The sequence below is a fragment of the Semicossyphus pulcher genome, unplaced genomic scaffold (assembly GCF_022749685.1).
Source record: "Semicossyphus pulcher isolate SPU_LCO1_2020_fin unplaced genomic scaffold, fSemPul1.0.p SCAF_8, whole genome shotgun sequence".
NCBI classification, from domain to species: domain Eukaryota; kingdom Metazoa; phylum Chordata; class Actinopteri; order Labriformes; family Labridae; genus Semicossyphus; species Semicossyphus pulcher.
Window position 1 is genome coordinate 2013221 of NW_027211759.1, and position 21327 is coordinate 2034547.

General features: G+C 44.6%; 1 protein-coding gene across 1 annotated transcript; it reads left to right on the forward strand.

The window, feature by feature from the left end:
• The first annotated feature begins 846 nt into the window (after positions 1 to 846).
• tdrd12 (tudor domain containing 12) lies at positions 847 to 19408 on the forward strand. Its single transcript, XM_069685978.1, has 35 exons — positions 847 to 873; positions 1376 to 1540; positions 2024 to 2160; positions 2368 to 2487; positions 2693 to 2748; positions 3397 to 3482; positions 3702 to 3894; positions 4039 to 4046; positions 4840 to 4952; positions 5050 to 5115; positions 5236 to 5284; positions 5524 to 5636; positions 5776 to 5847; positions 6068 to 6128; positions 6569 to 6676; positions 8028 to 8210; positions 9086 to 9239; positions 9362 to 9489; positions 10802 to 10993; positions 11166 to 11294; positions 13222 to 13339; positions 13479 to 13618; positions 13757 to 13986; positions 14307 to 14388; positions 14530 to 14711; positions 14966 to 15173; positions 15405 to 15497; positions 15596 to 15768; positions 15870 to 16181; positions 16965 to 17023; positions 17137 to 17218; positions 17525 to 17638; positions 18889 to 19042; positions 19118 to 19178; positions 19329 to 19408. The coding sequence occupies exons 1-35, from the start codon at positions 847 to 849 to the stop codon at positions 19406 to 19408; spliced, it is 4248 nt and encodes a 1415-aa protein (XP_069542079.1).
• The last annotated feature ends 1919 nt before the right edge of the window (positions 19409 to 21327 follow it).

Consider the following 21327-nt stretch of genomic DNA (forward strand, 5'->3'; position numbering starts at 1 on the left):
TTCATTGACCACCAGTGATGTAGTTAATATGAAAACACTTTTTACCTGCCTGATATATCTTAATACTTTTGTGAGAAAGGGAAAATAGAGAACAGCCTCATGCCATTATATGAAAGCCTCTCTCCTGTTCTACTCTAAAGTAATAAAATGAAAACAGCACTTCCCGCTGTATGACACGCTGTTTCTACCACGAAAAACGAATGCTTAGCTATGATTTCAGTGTAACAGCATTAAATGAAGGCCAAATTAGGCATAGTCTTTCTGTAACTTGGGCCTTTAAGAATATCATGGCAGTCTCTATAATCTCTTTAAGATTACTATAACTATTATATAAAATATTATAAATTAGATTTAAAAAAAAAAAAAAAAAAAAAAAAAAAAAGGGAGGGGGGGTTGGGGGGTAGCAGCAGAGCCTGCCCCTGACCTCGGGAGTACCCGGTGTCTCCATAGTGACCTCTATCGGTCAGAACGTGAAGTGCACCAGCATTTCTGATTTACCAACCGCTCCGATCCAGAAGCTTGCAACAGCTACTTTACAGATAGAATTGTATGTAAATGAAGCAAAGGTAACTCACACAAATTGTTAAGAGAAATTAAAATTCCGTTTCATCTAGGTACTTTTAAATGTCAGTTTTTCATTAACTAAAGCGAGTATTGTGTATCATATCGCCGGTTAGCGAACGTTAGCGGTAGCTAGCTAGCTGACATGCGGCGGTCACAAGTGCAAATGTCTGCTTCACTCTCACTGTGGCTCCTTATGTGTCTTTTAGCTGTTAATCGGAGCTGCAATAGAGTCAGTTAATTTCTTTTTTCTAACATGTATGTTGTAGAATGGATCGACGAACAATGGTTCTGACAATATCAGTTCTGAAGGTAAGTGAGCTTTTCCATAACTCCTCACGAACATTAGCGAACGTTAACGGTTGATACGTTAATTAAAGCGAATGTTACCAGTCAGTGCCAAAAAAAAAAAACCGTTGCGTGGAGCTGCCTCGTTGGTTTGTGTTAGTTATTGTGTGACTTTACTGTTTGGTTTGTCTCTGCTTCAACAAAATGTTTGTGTAAACACAAAAGACTCACTGATAGAGGCTTTGATGGACCAACAACTCATTTTTCTAGTAGGTAAAATGATGTTTTTGTCAAAGGGACTTTAAAGAGAGTGATGTAGCCAAACAGCTGTTAACGGCATTAATATACTTCTCTAACAGCCTCTCATCTTTTGGGGAGGCGTTCCATTTCCCCCATATTGCTGTAAAAGGTTAGAATGGAACAAAACAAATATTATAGGACTGAAAATTATATGACCAGAGAGTGAATCTGCATTTGACCCCGTTCTGGTGGTGCCTCTGTAAAACATGTCTTCTGGCCTTTGCAGGTTGATAACCCATCATGCCTCTGGGGCCGTGTTGTCCATGGTCCTGGTGGTTATTCAGAGATGGCAGAGAAGTACGACCTTCTGCTCGCTCAGATGAACCTTTTCTACCACGACGTTACTCAAGACCTGCGCAAGCTGAAGCCCAGGTCAATAGAGGAGGGACAGGTAAAGCAACACCTGCATTCTTCCTTCACCAAGGTTTTTACACACCTGATCCTGGCAGTGGAGCTCGGAGAAGGACCAATGAAGGAGGCTAGAAGAAACCAGACGGCTCATTGGTTTAATTAATTTTTTTAAATTTTTTTTTATCAAACTCCAAAGTTGTCAACATCACATTTTAAAGTCTGTGTTCTTTTTTGCCCCCCTTCACTCAGCTTGTTTTGGGAACACTGCATTTTTGAGATGTTTCTTTTTCTGTTCATTGTTTACAAAGTTTGCAGCGGGAGCGCAATTATTCAATGTGGCTGACAAAGTGCAAAATCAGTCGTGTTAAAAATGTTCAATGTCTAGCATTTGCAGAGAACATTTGACATGCAAGCTTAGCACTGCAGGCTGACTACCTGCCCAAAGTTTGACATACATTTTATCCCCTGTCAAAATCCCCCTTGTTTATCACCCTGCCTTATGGGCTGCCCTTTATCCTCTCAGGTGTGTGTGGTGTACTGGCCGGTCATGAAGTGGTGGTGTCGGGCTGTGGTAGAGTCCATCATTATGGACTCGGTGTCCAGTCATGTCCGCTGCCTCCTGGTAGACCACGGAGAACGACTCGTCGTCCCCTCACACCAGTAAGCCCAGAACCTGTCGTCCTCCGCAACACTGAACTACTCTCATTTGACTTGAATTTGATAGGGAGACTTTTCTTTTATTGGTAGGCAGTTTTTGTCGATGTACATTTTTGTGGGGGCATGAAATTTACTCTGAGAGCAATAAACCAAGATCACATCAAAGAACTTTCACCTGATAGATGATGTTTGTCTGTGATCGTTTATCAGGATCCGAGTCGCTGAGCAGAACTTCCTCCAGCTTCCTTTCTGGGTGAGGAGGTTCCACCTGGCGGGAATCAGACCAGCGACACTGCGAGTGCCCATCGTCGAGGGGAAGGCAGCGCTCGTGTAGGACAAGCTCACTCTTTACCACAGAAATGTTTAAGGATTTGTGAAGTGTTTATTTAGGCCTTAAAAATGTAAAAGACAAAAATCTTTACGAAGTGGTTTACAAATCTTTATCTCCTCACAACACCTTGTTTGTGTGTTGTGAAGGTAACAGATCTTTGTGCTGTGATATTTAAACTTGATGTTTAATTTTTTTCCTCTGCAGTTCATCCACTCGGTGGGACAGCTCTGCTACACTCTACCTGCACAGCCTGCTGCGAGGTGACCAACATGGCAGTTTTCTTTTTTTTCCTGTAGATTTGATTTGCCTTAAACTCGGGAAGCCGATAGTATCCTGTGACAGTTTGATTGTATATACGAGTATCGGTTTACATGTTGATATTGACCTGTATGATGGGGCTGTCGCGGTGAAGGATTTTCCCCTGCTGTGATTTATGGTGCTACAGCAATGTGGTGTGCAGTGTAATCTGTGCTTGTGAGGCGGTGCAGGAAATTACACTCTTAATAATTGTTTTTATTCTGAATTTTTTTAATCATTTAATGTATATTGAAATGTAAAATTAGAAAGGCAGAGCCCCATAAAAAAGCATGAAAACTGCAGTTTTGGAGTTGGCTTGACATCCCCTGGTGATGGCTCGTCAATAGTTTTGCATTATTGCCATTGTGACAGCTCTGTTTATACAGCATAGTGCAGAAACAGATGCTGTAGTTATTAGGAAATAGAACCATTAGCTCAGCCTGCTGAGGGGGCTCTCACTTCAGTATACATTTATATACAGAGATCCCAACAACAACAACAGCGGCTTTTTATACTGAACCGCTGTAGCACAGTCAGATACACAGCAGGTGCAGTGAAACCTTAATTTCAGTCTCGAGGAGTCATTTTCAAACTTTCCTCTCTTCCACCAGTTTCTACTCAGACAGAGGCTGTGGTGCTTGGATTGGAGTCAGACTCTACCTCCGTCGAGCTCTACCTCACTGTAGGACCCATCAAGGTGAACTTTGACTCCAATCACATTGGTTCAGAAAAAGAGTTAAAATACATGCATAAATACTTGCAAAAGATCTGCTCCTTTTTTCATAATTCAGTCTCCTATTAAGACATTTAATGTAAGTTGTGTTTCGTCTTAACTTTCATTTCCGTGTGCAGTCTATCAGAGCTTTTATCTTTAAATGACTAGAAACGAATCACCAGGGTTTTTATGTCTTTTCAGGTCTGTGTGAACCACGACCTGGTGGTCAAGAAGTTTGCGTTTTTCATCAGAGAGTCAGCAGATGGCAGCCAAGTGGACGAGGTGGATCCATGCCCTATCATGCTGCACCCTGACATCTTAACCCAGCGCAACCCTCCATGGACCCTCTTTACAGCTGCAATCAAGCCCACAGCACAGGCACAACCGCCTCCTGGTAAACACACAGGCAGTCACATGTCTCAGCACATACAAGGACAGCGCAGCAGTCACTGCTAGTTTACGCTGGGTGTCTGCATATGTAAACATTAAAGGAAAAAGGTCTGCATCTGAACCTTCTGTATATTTATCCATTTTACAGGGTCCAGAGTCAGTAAGGAAAAGTATGAAATCAGATTTTCAGAAATATCCAGGACTGGATGATTATAGATATAATAGATATACTTTTTGCCAGGATGCCAGGCAGGAAAAGTAAGCTAGGCTCAAACTTTGTGTAACATCATTCGACATGTCAAACATCAGAGTTGGATTTTAGGACCTTGTATTTACATAATAAACACTTTGCTATGTGTACTCTGAAATATGCTTAAAAGTCGACAAAGAAGTCTGGAAAAGTAACAATAGAAAGTGTGTACCTGATTTTAGGCTACAGGCACACCTTGATGACATAAACCACCGGCTCATCAGGATTGTAATGATTCTGACTTGGTCCCTTTGATGGTGTTTCCTGTGGAGTTATCCTTTACTGTCATGTACTAGCAGATGCTTACATTTCCATATTTTTGAGCACCTAACATGTAACATGTACAAAAGCCTTTGACTGTATGGAATAATTGATTTGTGTTAACGTTGTTATTCTCCGTCCTCCATTTTAAGTCAAGTAACTCTTTTCTATCAAACATCGTGAACTGTTTGAGACGCAGCAGTTTGGACTCTAACAGTTATCTGTCAGTCAGAAGTGAAACTGTGTTCTGATAAACATCTGCGCCATTCTTACATGGTTTTTCCCTCAGTGATGTCACAAGGTCTGGCTGCAGGCGGAGCAGGTGATTGGCTGACAGCTCCCTTTCCACTTCAGGTCAGCAGCTCTGCTCACTGTTTTACTGTCGGTACTGCAGTAAACTCTCACACGCTCTCACCTCAGATGTCTGAACTCCTTCAGAGACATCATGAGCTGAAGACCTGTGAGGACGGCAGCAGGTCAAAGGTCACAGAAGAACAACTGTCTCCTGTCAGCCAATCAAACAGCGGCTCAGACGCCGCTGCTGCAGAGAGGTGAGCTTCGTCTCATTCAGAACAGCTGCAGCATCTGTTGCTTATAATATATGTAGTTCTTTAATTGTAAAGTTAACTGAGCTTCTCTCGTGCTCAGTGACTCGTCAGAGGAGACAGACTCGTCTCTGGCTGCAGCTCTGATTCAAGAACTCCGCCTGTTCAGGTAGCGTTGACCTTTATCACGTACAGTACCTCCGATGTGAACAGCTGAAACCAACAATACACATAACGTGTTTTTAATATCACCAGTTGATACTGACGGCACACTTCCTGTACTCTACAGGTTCCAGAAGTTCCTGAATCCTGGCAGCAGCCACCAGCAGGCTCCAGCTGTGAGTACCAGACAGCACAGGAAGTGTTTGTCAAGCTAAAGGGAAACATTTTGAGTATTGAAGCTATCATAATATTTCAACATTTTCTAACATCATTTTTTGACCCTCTCTTTGGTCACACCCACAGTCTGTTGTGTTTCTTTTCTGCCCACTTTATTGTTGTGCGTACCTGCACAGTTCAGTCAGTCTGTCCTGAGGAACAAATCCAAAACCAAAAGCTGTTTTGTTTTGTTTCACAGGTCAGTCAGCACGAGGAGCTAACGGACTGTGGACCTGAAGAGACGACTGCAGCCTCCAGCACCTGCACAGGACAGGAAGTGTACGCTGAATATCTTGCAGATGAAGAAACAAGGTACTATAAATATCCCATTAAATATCAGGTTCAACATGAATCCAAGTAGATATGATGAAGTGTGCAAAACAGACGCACTCTGATAATGTGGACATTTCATTTATGTGTCTGAGTCGATGTCTCCACCCGGTCTGCTCAGTTTGAGTAAATCAGTAGAGTCCGGAGGAGCAGAGAAGACGTGGAGGAGTGAAGAGGACTGGGCCTGTTCACGGTGAGACCAAACAATCACAAACAAACAGAGTGATATGTTGTCAATGCATCAGATTCAGGAAAGATGAAAGAGGACAGGAGTGTTTGTCTCCTAACAAGTACACTAACTTAAACATCTGGTGGTTTGTCAGGTTTACACAAATCTCAGCCTAAGACTTCATTGTGAAAGAAAAAATGTCGGCACTTTAAACTGGGTCTTAAAACGGTTTCGTCCCCTGCAGACTTTTGGAGTGGTTGAACCCAGAGCGTCTGAGCTGCGATCCAGACGCTGCAGACAATCAGGTGTGTTCTCCATGTTCCTTCTCAACTTGCAGAAGCATCTGCTCAGAGTTGTGGTGTAAAAGTTGTTGGTGGCTGTGGTTAAGGCAACCCAGGACTGTTTATTCTCCGTCATGTTGGCTCTCTGTAAATACACGTCAGTTTAGTTCGTAGATGATGGTCTAAAAAGCATTTATTGATACCGGGACAAAAAGCACCTTTTCTTCTTCTGTTCCCTGAAGTTTCATGATTTCTTTTCCCATTGAGGTGCATTGATCCTATCTTTGGTGATGTGTCGGTCATGCAAGGCAACATTTAAGGAGAAAGAAAAGTGTGGCTTTTGCTTTGTTAAATGTGTCTCGTGATGCCTGAATGCACTGCAGCGGATGTAGATGTTAGGATGATTCTCACCATATTTGCTGACTCGTTCCTGTTTGTTTCTCCTGCTGCCTGCTGGTCCTCAGTTTGTTCCCAGTGATCCCAGGAGGAGTGGGATTCTGGTTCATTCCACCGATCCAGTAGAGCCCTGCTCCAGCCTGGATGATGCCCCCGTCACCGACACTCTCCGCCGGGTAAACAAGAACATGCTCTGAGTTTGAAGCTATTAAGCTGTGTCCCAATTCAGGAGCTGCAGCCTCCGAAGGAGGCGGTCTACGAAGGCACCGTCATCTGTAGCCCGTGTAGACGCTCAAGCCGAAACTGAACTGAGACGGTCTAATCCAAGGAGGATTTCCTAGGCTCAACCTATTATTTTAAAGATAATTTGTTTTGTTTTTGTTAACATTTGTATCTCTAGCTGTTCGATTGAGTTGAAACCAACAACTTTTATATTTTAAAGTGTATTCCTTGGCCGTCTAAGAGTCCTCCATCTCGTTTGAGTTGGCGCACTATGAATCTTGGGACACGTTGGGCTGAAGGATGCACTGGATGGATCCTTCATGGCCCGGGAAAAGTTTGTCGGCTGCATCTGAAGGAGCCTCCGAATTGGGACAGCCTTTGACCGACGCTGTGACGCCATCGGCCTTCAAATACGTCCTTCGAAGGCTGCAGCCGCTGGACTGGGACACAGTCATAAAATTACAAAAAGCTGAAATAAGAACGAGATTATAGGAGACTTCAGTAATGCGTCACAGTACATATTATTTTTGAAAGTTGTTACTAAAATTGTATTCATAAAAATGTTCCAACATTGGTGTTAAAAAATGTAAATAAGTTTGTGTTTGTAAGTTTAAGTTTGTGACTGATGTCATATGTGGTGTGAGTTACTAACAAGGTTTTTGTGAAGTATGCAAACTTTATTTTTATGGCACTTTTGAAGTCAAAGGAAAGTTTACACTAGTGTTATACTGAATCAGACTGCATGGTTGAATATTGAGGAATGTCACAGAGTTTATGTTATAGAAAAGCATCTTGCAAACAGAACAACACAGAGTGTAATGTTTAGCTGTTTGCACTGTCCTGTCAGGGTGCTAAAGTTAGACGGTTCTACTTTCTGCTCATGAGTACATGTTATTTACTTACTTGAGCCATTAAAATAAGGATTTGTTGGAATTACAAGTATTTTTTTTTATCACCACCTGACTTGGAACATTCAAAACTGTTCAGCAAGAAAGGCATAGATACTACCCACGTATGTTTGACTCATGTGGAAGCTGAAAAACATGATGATGGTAAATAATGCAGCCACCACAGCCTGTCCACAGCTCGGTGGATTTTCCTCCAACTACAGCTGAAACAGTTTCAGGTGCTAGCCACTCTCCAGGTATCAGGAAGATCTTGATTGGGTGGCAGTGTCAGTGACAGTCCTGGCTGATTACTGATAGATTTAAGTCTGATAATAAAGTCAGACCTTTAGAAAGTAGGGTGGAATAGTCTGTGACATTCTTCATCAGGGGACTCACATAGCCACCCGTCTGCCTGCAGGTGTACCAGAGGAAGCTGTACAGTCTGTCTCCGGCTGACCGCTACAGCTGGCCAGCTGTGGCTCGAGGATGCCACACTTTCATCGTCTCCCCCAACGCTGACCAGCCGCTCGGCTACCTCGCCCCGCTCCTCACCCACATCCTGCTCAACTCCATCTTCACCTCCCTGACCTCCAGCTCAGGCGTGAGTCATCAACATCAGGCATTTATTACATGTACAAAAGGGCTTTTTTCACCTGGGGCCTATTTTTACGTAGTTTGGGATCCTAGTAAATAATGGGTACAAAAAGTTTTGGAATTGCTCCAGCAGACTGAAAGAGCTGTAATGTAATCCTTTGGGGCAAATGTTTCAAAATACGTCCTCCTGTTTCTATTCTAACAGGCTCAGATTTTATTCTTAATGTCTTGACAACATGACAGAAAGGATCCCTACAGAGACAGACCTTTTTATTACAGAGGAAACAGAAACCAGAAACAGTCCAAATCTCTCACTTCACGTGTGAGTGTGACAGGTTGTCTGTCTCTTTGTGTCAGCCCGGTGATTGACTGTTGACCTGTCCAGGTGTAACCCCGCCTCTCACCCAATGACAGTTGGAATAGGCTCCAGCGCCCCCGCGACCCTGAACAGGATAAGCGGTGTAGATGATGGATGGATCACAACTAACAATGTCAAACACCAAAGTCAAACAATTACATCAACAACCTAATTGTTGCAACACTTGACGTTGCTGATCGAGGCAGCGGCAGACCAGCAGTTCCCTTGTTAAGCAAAAGTCCTGTTTTTGTCCACGGGCACATTTTCCTGTTAGGATTTCTTTGCAGCAAGTAACGATTTCAAGACAGCAGGGTTAAACAATGCACTGTTGTGATTCCAAAACTTTTTTACTTATTCATTTAGATCTTGAAATATGTAAAAGTAGAGCACATGTTTTTCTTTCTTTTCCATCTCCTCTTTTACAGTGCCATCATTTCACTGTTTAGTTTTGTAAGGGTTCCTTTCAGAGGAGGCTGTTCTAACCTTCAGATCTCCCCTTTGTGTGCTGGTGTGTTTGTGTCCAGCCCATAGCGGTGCTGCTGTGTCCAGGCTGGGAGAAGGTCCAGGCCGTGCATGACCTGCTGGAGGAGATGAAGGTCACACAAACCCTCCACCCTGCCGTCGTGCTGCTCGGCGTCGGCAAGGACGAGGCCAAGGACGTCAAGATCCCCAAAAAATGTGAGCACAATCTCAGTCAGTTTTTGACCTTTAAGTTGTGAAGTGTTTATAGGAAATTGTGGTTTATTGTGGGATTATTTCAAACTAATCATGTGTTATATTACACATTCTTCTCCCACCAGGCCTTCTGTTAGTGACCACGCCCTTCAGTCTGGTCCGTCTGCTGTCCTGCCACTGCTTCCTGTTCATGCGTCTGTATCACCTGGTGCTGGACGAGGCCGACCAGCTCTTCACTCTCGCTCCTGACCAGGTGACAGTCCGCTCATCATACACACTGAGCAGTGGCTTCTAACAGGCTACCTGGAGATAACGTGATGTGGTCGGCACTATACTTTCCACAATTAGACAGTCCTCGTTCTGGTTTATGTATTTCACACACTCATCACTTTTGAGTGAGCTTCGGTTCTATACAGGAAAACAAATTGTGTGAAGAGCAAAAGAGGTGGAACACATTGGCAGAAATGTAACCTTTGAACCCTTTGGCTTTCTTGTGACGCCTAGTTTACTTTTTATTAGTCTCTATAAACTGATATCTGCATATGAGTGCAGGTAAATATCCAGTCATAGAAGTTGTCCATCAACTTCAACTCCATTCTCATGTCTCAAGTTGCTTTTCAGACCATAAAGAAGAATCATCTGATGTCACTTAAACAGATATCCTACACCAAAGCACCAAAACGTTGGTTGTCGCCCCAAGAGGTCAAACTGTCATCAGATGTGTTCCGAGATTGTTTCCGGGGTATCTCCAGGAAGTTGTTTCAGTGTTTATGTCTCCGTGCCGGCGACAGCTGTGTCCGGTGGTGTCATGTTTTTGGGCTGTCCGTCCGTCCGTCCGTCTGTCCGTCCCATTCTTGTGAACGCAATATCTCAAACACGCCTTGAGGGAATTTCTTCAAATTTAGCACAATTCTCCACTTCGGCTCAAGGATGAACTAATTCGATTTTGGTGGTCAAAGGTCAAGGTTACTGTGACCTCACAAAACACACAATTCATGCGCTAATTATGACAAAATTTCACACACATTTCTAATAGGTTTAAAATGATGTGATGACATTTAATACCCAAAAGGTGAAAGGTCAACTTCACTGTGACAGCATAATGCTTCATATTGTCACTCCAATCCAGTTCTTACTGATTTAGACCCAAAGGTACGTGTATGAATCCACCCTCTTCACCTCCTCTCACTGGGTGACACCAGGACAGGAGGCCTCCTGTTCCTCTGCTAATCCACAACGAGCTCTTTGATCTGCTAATGTTGAACTTCAGGTGATGATAATTCCATCATGTGTTGAAGCTCTTTATCAATACTCTGTCCGTCTCTGGAAAAATAGTCTCTAAGTGAGGGCAGCAGATTTCTCACTGGAAACTATTCACTGGAATCAAACATGCCACCATAGTATTAACTTCATGTCACCAAAACATTCACTTAATACCGTTTGTTTGATAACTCCAACATCTCGAGTCTACACAGACAGAAATGTAACTTCAACCTGACTAGTTGGTGGAGGCAGACAAGCGCATGGCGGCGACTCTAATCTGAACATGAGTTTTCTCCTGCTAGATGGCGACCATCTTGCAGCATTTCCAGAAGGTGACCTGCAGCGAGCAGAACGCTTCCTGTCCCCAGCAGCTTGTTGCTGTAGCCAAAAGATGGACCAGTCACATGGAGGGGTTCTTAGCCAATCACATGCCATACCCCAACATTGTCATGACCGTCCCTGAGGAGGTGGCCCTGTATGGTAACGTTCAGCAGGTCAGTCTTAGTTTTAGGAAACAAGTTTGTGAAGGTTCAATTGAATCATTTTTCCCTTCAATTATTTATTAAACCGTGAAATATTTGGTCAACAAAATAAGAACTTTTCCTTTTTTCAAGGTAACGTTCTCGTGTCTGATCACATTTTCAGTAAATAATTCTCTTCCTTCAGATCATCCTCATGACTCTAGAGAGCAATAAGGTCTCAGTCCTGCTGAGTGCGTTGGATTTCAACCCCGATGTCGGCCAGAAGACTCTGATCGTTGCAAACTCTGCTCAGGAGGTTGAAGACGTGTTCAAGGTGAAACGACGGATACGGTTGTTCTTTAAATTCCTGCGATTTGAGTCTTTGAAATCTTGAAAATGTAGGGCCGATTTTTAAAACTAATTTCAGTCCCTCCAGGAAGTTGCAAAGTTGCGCTTCTGTGGATTCAAGCAAACTCGACCAATTGTTGCAACTTTTCTGCAAATTTGACCAATCATCCTGTTTCCCTCCACGTGAATTAATTTACGTCACCAAACTCACTTCTGTGATCTTCAGAATATTGATTCCCTGAGGTCTGTAATGAATAAACATCAGAGGGCACCTTTTACTGTGTCAGCGCTGATTTCAAACATTGTAGATGAGCAACATAAAAGTGCACAAAATGTACGGTTCCCAAATCAAAAGGCGGAAAGTTAATTTCCAATTGACGGAAACAATTTACAATCAACCAAAAGGCAATAATAACAATAACTTCGCTCAGTGTGAGCCTAAGGCCAAAACTACAAACAAAAAAGTCTATCTCCTTTTTAAAACTTGCTAACTTCCTGCCTCGACTGCTCAACTCTTAAATCGATGAATTATTCAAAAACAAAAACTACAGGTGTAATAAAAACTAGTGCTAACAGTCTATACAAAATCACTAATCACAAATTGGAGACTGAGGACGAAGCGTCCTGCTGCTGTCGGTGTGTTGCCATCAACTGTTGGAAAACTTGTCCTTTTGAAACTTGAGGATGTTGAGGACGAATCCAGCAGAGTCTACCCCCCTCGATGCACTCCCAACTCCAGCGACTCGTGATGCTCCGCCTGCGACAGACAAACAAAGCTCTCATCAATGCTTTTAAACCGCAGCAGCCAAAAACAAAGGGTAGAACAGCAGTAATGTTAATTGATGTGTAGATTTTCCTTTGCACTAATGGATAGCATTACAATATGCATGTGCAGTGCATTTCATGCCTATTGACTTTAGCATTATTCAGTTTATACACATTTTATTTGGAGTCCAGACGCAGAAATCGACCTGAAGTGATGTCAGGTGACAAACGGCTCGCTCAGCCAATAGGTGGCTCTTTTGGAGCGTTTGTCCCAGTCGCTCACAGAGGACGTGTCATGAACCCGGGACCAAGAATGAAAGACTCAAATGCAAACTCAGACCAGGGGACAGATTTTCAGAGTTTTAATGCCGGGCAAGGTTCGGTACACAAAAAGGCAGTCAACAATCAGGCTAAGGTATCCAACAGACGTGAGGCAAAAGGCAAGGTCAAAAGGCAAACAGGGTCAGAGTCAGAGGTCATACACGAGAGCTAGGAACAAGATGCTGGAACGCGACACAAGGATACAAACGAACTGGCAACGAGACATGGGAAGACAGGGGGTAAAATACCTGAGGTAATGAGGGTGATGAGACACAGCCGGGGAGAGCACAATCAGGAGCAGGTGAGCACACACCGGGGGAGGGGCAGGACACAGACCTGAAACAGAGACAGGGGTGAGTGATTTCAAAATAAAACAGGAAGTACCAGACAAGACACATGAGACAAAAATAAAAGAAAACTTCACCTAACGGGCAGGCATGACAGGGTGGGTGATATAAAAAAAAAACGGTGCACGTTGCATTGGAACTATTTTAAAAAGCTGCTGCGAAATCAGGAATTTCTGGCTTGCAGAAAGAAGCTGTGAAATCCTGGAGACTGACATTTGAACCTGTTCTAATGTGAGGTACCAATCTGCCTCATTGTAACCTCAAAATACCAGAATGAGATGTAGCAACAAGAAGGGGCAAGTCCTGTGTTAGGTTACAGTCTGTAATTGGCATGTTGGAAACACTTGTTGTCACCTCCCCTCTCCCTCCACGAGCATGATGTTCAAATAGAAGATTATTTTCCACCTTTTATCTGACAGTAGAAAAACAGACCAAAGGGGCGTTTTTCCTGAAAGTAACCAGTGTCTCTTTCAAATTTAGGCTTTAACCACCAGGTCAGCGTTCTGCCTCAGGACCCACGAGGGGTTAACTCACCAGTTTGACTTTGTCGTCCAGCAGTGGAGGAAAGACATCGGCTCCGGCACTCATATTATTCTGGGTAAACAGGTTCTGGAGACCTTTTAAAAACAACCTGAAGACGTTTCTAAACTGTATAGACATTCACTGAGTTTCCGCTCTGAACATTAACATGCTGCTGTCTTTATTCATTTCTGCTGTGTGTGACCTTTAACCTGCAGTGACCACCACAGAGTGTCTGAAGTGTCTGGAAATCAGAGATGCCACTTGTGTCGTCCACTACGGCTTCCCCACTTCTCCCAAAGTGTTCGGCAGCCGACTCTTCTGTATGGCGGAGAACTTCAGGAACCTTTCCGAACGAGTGAGAACAAACACACTGCTGTTCTAAAGAATCGTTCCATTCAAATATACTCAGAAATTAAACCTCAAAATAATTGCGGGAACTTTTAGCTGCAAACATTGATTCTGAAACTCTTTTTTTCTGTGATTTCCTTCCAAGGTTTCCTCCCTCAATCAGTCAGAGAGCAGCCGTCCTCTCACCAGGTCGGTTCTACTGATCTCTGAGAGCAACACCCGTCATATAGTCGGGGTTCTGCGCTACCTTATGCGAACCAGCGCCCTGCTGCCCCCTGAGCTTCGGTCCTTCGCACAGGGGGTCCAAGTGGCTCGAGAGGACCAGAAGATAAACAGGCCTCTGTGCAGCCACATAAAGAGCTTTGGCGTCTGCAGGTCAGCTGTCCCGTGTCTTCAACTAATGATAAACTTCTCTTTTGATTGCTCCCTTCTTTGTTATCTTTTATCTTTAACATGGACAGCAAGTACAACAAGTTGACTGTATGTATTTAGCTGCTTAGTGTAATCTGTGCATGGCAGGACCCAGCTGGTTTATGCCATTTCGGACTCATTGGTTCACCTTGTTAACACTAACAGAGGATTGTTTTCATGGCACGCGTTGCTGTAAACTGTAGATTCAGTTTGGTAACATGTCGCTCTCTTGTTCATTACAGATCAGAAAAAAGAATCTGACTCTGTGTGATTGTGTTTTGCAGACACAGCAGTGCGTGTCCTGACCGACACAGGTTTATGACTCAGCTGGATCGGTCAGCGCTTCCTGCCTCTGGAGTGATAGAAGTGAGGATGCTTACATCTTTAACCATCAGAACTCGGCCTCATGATGTCCTTTCATTTTAGTTTCCTCGATGTGAAGCAGAACTACAGCGTTTGTTCACAAGGACCATTGGTGTAAATTCTGCCCTGTGTCATGTCTCGCAGGTTGTGCCTCTCTACATCAAGACAGCATCAGTCTTCTGTGGCTATATTGTCAGGGAGGAGGAGGGAGGCTTCCAGAGCCTGCTGTCTGACATGACTTCTTACTATGCCGACAAGAAACCTGGAGCCAAGGAGCTGCTGGAGGGAAGCTTGTACGCCGTGCAGGAGGACGAGCTTTTCCACAGGTCAGACATGAAAACTAAAGAACATCTTTGCAGATTCAAACATCGATTATGTTGTAAACACTCAAAGCACAAAAGTTTGATAAGCTCTTGATAAGCTCTGGTAGTAAGCCTGTAGTAGGCAGCTAGAAGGCTACCAGCTGGTTTTCTTTGGATGAATAAATTGAATTGAAGCCTATTTTACCTGTGACATCAGCACAATCTCGATCAAGGCACCCAGCTGCATGTTTATAGTGCATCTGTGCTCCTTGTGGCAGGGTGAAGATCCTGTCTGTCCCCAACAGAGGCGACCGGCTCTTTTTCAGCCTCCTTGTTCGCTTTATTGACGTGGGAAAGGAGGAGGAGGTCAAATGGTATCAGCTCCTCCAGCTCCCGGAGCAGTTTCAGTCTCTGCCAGGTCAGGCCGTGGAGATCATCGTCTGCAGAGTCAAACCCGTCGACGAAGAGACCGACTGGCACCCCAAGGTTTCCTGCTAACTTTCTCACTCTATACTTAAACACACAAAAACATGACCACTAGTGTGTGTGCCACCTGTGTTGTGGCTGTGTCGTTCATCTGAGTCATTGATTAAACTTACAGACAGTTTGAAACCTGTAGGTATTAGGGATCAGATTAGTGCTCTTGAGCAGAATCAGTCCTTCCTGTGGTAAACAAGCAGTCGTTTGGTGGTCATGTGATTGTTTTATGGCTCACAGGTCACCAGAGCGATCAGCCAGAAGATCCGAGGCCTGCAGCACCGAGCCAGAGCAGTTTTCAGTCTGGGAAACACGGTTTTTGTTGATCGCATGGTAGGTTTTTTTTTTATAGTTTAAAGGGCAATTCTGGTATTTGTAAACCAGCCGTCAGCACCAGTGAACTTCTTGTGTTCTGTTTGTTGTTTTTGTAGGTCCGTGTGATTCAGGTGCCAGGTATGAAAACTGTGATCAATGAATACAACGTGCAGTCAGAGATCCTGAACACTGGGATGGGAGCTAGCAACCCGGAGCATCTGGACCTCCTGAAGGCGCTCTGCAAGGAGAGCAAGACCCACAGCGGCAAGGACGCGGGCTTCATGTCTGGGTAAGGAGGCACTAGTCGTGGTCGTGGACTAAGTGGTGGGTCCTTGTTTGAATATATCAGCCGATGTCACTACCATAAATAAAGCAGAGTTTTGTTTGCAGGTCGGGGGATGGTCTCGCATCTCTGGAGGTCAGGAACAAAGCTGAGGAGGAAGTTCTGGCTGAAGCCTTCAGAGCAGCCAAAGTCAGTCGGCTCACTGACCCACCTCAGCTCGAACCATGCGAGACACTGAGTCCGGTGTCTCCAATGATCCAGTCCCTGGTCCCCGCACCGCAAGTACCACAAGCACCACCAGCAGCTGAACAGAACCTGATTCCAGTGTGTGATCAGACATCCCTGCTGACTCGCCCGGCAGCTGCTGGAGAGAGAAACACCCACGCTGCTGATCTGAAGTCAGCTGAGCAGATGATGAGGTCTGTGTCTTTTCTGAGGAACAATCAGGTCCTCTTTATTCTGAGTCACAAACATGTTGAAACAACTATTTAACCTGTTTGTCAAGTTGTTCTGAAACTTTGACAAATATTGGAAAAGAGTCTGATACAGCTTAAAATATATCCAATAACCCGTCTATGCACTGATACAATACAATGTTTAAGTAGCCCCAAAAAGTCGACCTTCAGCCGACACCTCGTGTTGCACAATTCAGCTGCCATGGATGTAATATGGCTGCAACCGGCAACTGCTTTAGAGCAGCAAAGAAGGGATGATTTCAGATTTACTTAATGACTTTAAAAAGTAACACGTGTCAGAGGAGAGTGTAACATCAGAGATACACTGAATAAAGCTGTTTCAGGTTAGGAGTCTGTTTCTTCCCCCGTGCAGACAGCACGTCTGGAGGCGCTGTGAGCTGAGCTGTGGCTAGCTTTTTAGCTCGTTTCTCAGTGCTACGCTTGTTTTTAGATCAGGGCTCCTTTGATGTTCGTTAAAGAGGTTTTTACCACTGGCTGAAATATCCACAGATGTCTCCTTCTCTCCTAAACAAACACTCTGTTATTATCACTGAAAAAAGCAGCTTTACATGTAAAATCTGACTTTCCGATGAACTTCAGTAGACAAGAGAGAGATGTCCAAAGGAAAGTTTTTTATTCCATGATTTATTCATTAATGTTCTTTTTCAGTCCTGACCGGCTGTCGTACTCGATAACAAAAGACACGGGGAACTTAAAGTCATGAAGTTTTATGATTTTGATCCACAGGATCGGATATGGGCGACATCTTTGCCCCATGACCAGCCCGGCTTCTCATCTTAACCCCGGTAAAAAATTAAAGATTCCATCTTTACGAAGTCTAAACTTCAGTAAACATGCTAACAGACACGAGGAAGCATCGACATGTCATGTTGTGATGTCAATAACTGTGTGTGTGCAGGTGGGCCTGCCGGTGACAATCAAAACAACAGCCAGCACGTCGTCACTACAAATGAGAGACACTGTGATGACTCCACGAAAAGGTACCAGATGCTTTATCTTCATGTTCCTAATAACATGAGTCTGTCAGTGGCTAAAACAAACCTTTAGTGGATGTACTGTAAGAATTACATTGCAGCCATAAAGGCCTTGGCTGAAGCATTACAAACCTTTATGTGCTTATTAGTCATTTAGTGATGTGAGAGCGGACGTTTAAAGGAAACAGAAATCTTCCCTTTTAAAGGCGCTGGCAGATGATCCAGACCGTACAACAGGAACTACAAATATGAAGTGCCTCTGGAACAAAAGCAACACTTGAATCTGAAGTAAAGATTGTGGTTGTGTTTCAGTTTCCACCCTCAGGTCCGCTGGTACCAGACGTCCCACTTTGTGACTGTAACGGTGAAGCTGATGAACCCGGAGAGTCAGCGCTGTGATTTCCACCCCGACAGAGTCGTCTACAGGTCCAACATTTAGTGGAGCACTTTACACCGGTGGAAGTGGGTACATGTTTAGCATGGCTAGCCTTTGTGTGAATTAAACGCACACAAGCGTCCCGGCCTTCTGGTCAAACATCAAATACAAAGGTGTGAATATATCCAGGTAACCTCAGTCACAAAGTCCATTCAGTTCCTTCATTTTCAACGTTTCTCTGTAATCCGCTGTTTGAACACTGGAGCTGTTTAACTGCTTCAAGTTCTATCAAATGACTGTGGGACAGAATGTGCGCACAGAAAGAGACTAAGTTAGAGAATACTTTGAGTTCATCCAGAACGACATGGCTGGTAGTTCCTGCTGCTGCTCTGCTGCAGTGACACTTTACAGTTAGTACCTGCAGACCTCTCTGTCGTCACTCTTCAGCTTTGTTCGGGCAAAAGCTTCTTCAGTCTGCAAAGAAATGTTTTAAAATCAGTTTTTCCCCCGATTACAGCATCCTGTCAGCCTGTTTATTGTCATTAAATCTCAGTAACATCTGTTCATGTTGGCTTCATAGCGCTGTAGTGAGACAGATCTCAGCCCACGTGTGACTTGCTAGATAGGACAGGAGACGTTAGGAACCGACGTCCCTCACGTCCTGCTTACTCTCCTGAAAGTCAAAGTTCAGCAATGCCTGGGGGGTTGATATTATTTTGTATTTGCCCGAGAATGATACCATCCATGATTGATTAGTGGACCTCTTTCTCCTCCTTGGATACGGGTTTGTTCTGCTGTGGTGAGAAGGATCTTCTAACTATCACATGCTCTGCAGAGGAACACAGAGAGAGACGTTCTCTGGGATACCGCTTCCCTCTTCCTCACTCTCTGGGAAACACTGATGGATGTAAATTGCAACTTGTTTGGTTGGCAGAGGCGCTAGCTCTAGGTTCCTATTGTCTCAATTCAGCAAGTTTTCCTGCACAAACACATTTAGTATTGTTTTGAACGTTTTTCAGCTTATGAACAAACTACAGAGGTTAAAAATTCTCAGCCTTCCTGGACCCGATGCCCAGTACTGGCTTGTTTGTCCAATTGAGCAATAACAATTTAAGAATGCCCCATCACTCTGTCATGGACCCGGCTGAAGACAGACTGAGGTGTGCCTGCAGCCTGATGCAGCCTGGTTCATTTGAAAGGGACTTCGGTGTTGTGACAGTAAACCAGATCTCTGTGAAGTGAAGAAAACAATCGTGATGTTTCCTCAGGTTGACTCTACCTCTGTGTTGATTGTGTTCAGTGGCAGAGTGAACGCTCGGACCTACAGAGCCGACCTGCAACTTCATGGCAACATCGCTGCAGACCGCTGCTGCTGGGAAATGAAGTCCAACGAGCCGGTCCTCAAACTGGTCAAACAACAGCAGGGACACTGGGAACACCTCCTCAGGGACAAGGTCAGGAGCAGTTCTTTGTTCTTGTTGTTGCTGCTTTGCAAGAGAAGATAAACATTAACAAGGTTTTCTTTACAGAATATTTTTGTGAGTTACGACATGGAGCACTTTGAAGACGATGAAGACAGAACCCCAAACGGTGAGAACCATGGGCACTGATCACCTGACAGAGCCGACATTCTTCTGTGATTAGTGATACTGTTACATAATGTGAAGTCAAATGTTTAGTACCTGCTGTAAAGACACTTTGAACTCATGTCTGTCGGGTTGTCTGTGTGTTGGTCTTCAGGTGTGTGGTTTGTGGAGAACACAGGAGAGGATAACTGGTACGTGAACCCAGAGAGCGACAGTGACAGCGACGGAAGATAAAGGATAAGAAACCAGAAACACCTCTGAGGGGCACAAGAATACGATACGCCTGTTGCACTGGTGCTCTGACCTTTGACCTCTATAATATTAAAGATTGAAGTGTAGGGATCAGAGACATGCTTTGAAACTGGCTACAGGGATTTATTTACAGACAGAAGAAAACAGAAGGTATTGTTCTCACCTTTTTACTGTTGCATGTTAAGATTTGCACCAACTGATGGCCGTCAGTCAGACGTACGTTTAAAGGGATCAGTCGTCAGCCAGAGGAGAGTGTCTGAAACTCCCTCAAACACCGTCTTTCTTTACTCATCTTGAAACACTTAAAGCTGCAGTAGAAAAATGACTTCAGTTTAATTTTGCTTGAAATAACTCACTTTAAACATTGAATATCATTGACAACACTTACTGGCAGGGTTCCTTGCTGCATGTAGTGGGCCTTTCTGTGTGCAGTCTGCATGTTCTCCCCGTGCATGCGTGGGTTCCCTCCGGGTACTCCGGCTTCCTCCCACAGTCCAAAGACATGCTCGTTAGGTTCATCGGTGACTCTAGTGAACCTAACTGTCTCTATGTGTTATTTCACAGACGTCTCTAACCTGCTCATCTCGCTTCCCTTTAATTCCCCGTTCTCCCCAAACTCACACATAAGTCCTTTTAACACAGCGTTACGCCACCTTTACCATCTCACATTGAACCAAGCCGGAGTCGAGCCGCCTCAGTGTGTGTGTTCGCACCGGAAGCAAAAGGTGAGCGACGTGTAAACAACCAGCGCGTGCTTCACACTCGACTTCGCCTCACCATTTCCCTACGTGTGTTTTAAATTAAAGACGAGGCGTAACGGAGGCATAACTGTCCCGCTTTAAACTGGCCATATACAGCTGTGCCTCCTCTCTCTGCTTTGCTGAATGTCTTCATCAGCAGCATCGCCCCAAAAACTCAACTTGAAATCTTTCACCTGTGATTCAGTTTTCAGAGTGAGGAGGAGGCTCGTTGTTAAAGACGTAGGGTACGGAAACGATCGAAACCAGCGTGGAATGAAGGAAGGTTTACATTAAACAGGAGATGTCGCACCTCAATCAATGCATATACAGGAGGGGTGGGCTAGAGGCCCTCTCTCTCTCCCTCTCTCTCTCTCGCTCTCTGTCTCTCTCGCTCTCTGTCTCTCTCTCTCTCGCTCTCTCGCTCTCTCACTCTCGCTCTCTCTCTCTCGCTCTCTGTCTCTCTCTCTCTCTCTGTCTCTCTCGCTCTCTGTCTCTCTCTCTCTCTCTCTCGCTCTCTGTCTCTCTCGCTCTCTCTCTCTCTCTGTCTCTCTCTCTCTCTGTCTCTCTCTCTCTCTCTCGCTCTCTGTCTCTCTCTCTCTCTCTGTCTCTCTCGCTCTCTGTCTCTCTCTCTCTCTCTCTCGCTCTCTGTCTCTCTCGCTCTCTCTCTCTCTCTGTCTCTCTCGCTCTCTGTCTCTCTCGCTCTCTCTCTCTCTCTGTCTCTCTCTCTCTCTGTCTCTCTCTCTCTGTCTCTCTCTCTCTCTCTCTGTCTCTCGCTCTCTCGCTCTCTGTCTCTCTCTCTCTCTCTCTCTCGCTCTCTGTCTCTCTCGCTCTCTCTCTCTCGCTCTCTCTCTCTCTCTGTCTCTCTCTCTCTCTGTCTCTCTCTCTCTGTCTCTCTCTCTCTCGCTCTCTCGCTCTCTGTCTCTCTCTCTCTCTCTCTCTCGCTCTCTGTCTCTCTCGCTCTCTCTCTCTCGCTCTCTCTCTCTCTCTCTCTCTCTCTCTGTCAAGTGTCGGAGTCTGTTGACATTTTCTTTTCCATTCACCATCTTTAATCGTCGCCACTTTCTGCAGATTGGTATGAGTGAGTCCTCCTCTGTCTCTGATCAGGTTTGCAGCCCTAGTATCGGTCAGTTCTTCATAGCAGCGGTCTGCTATACAGAAATA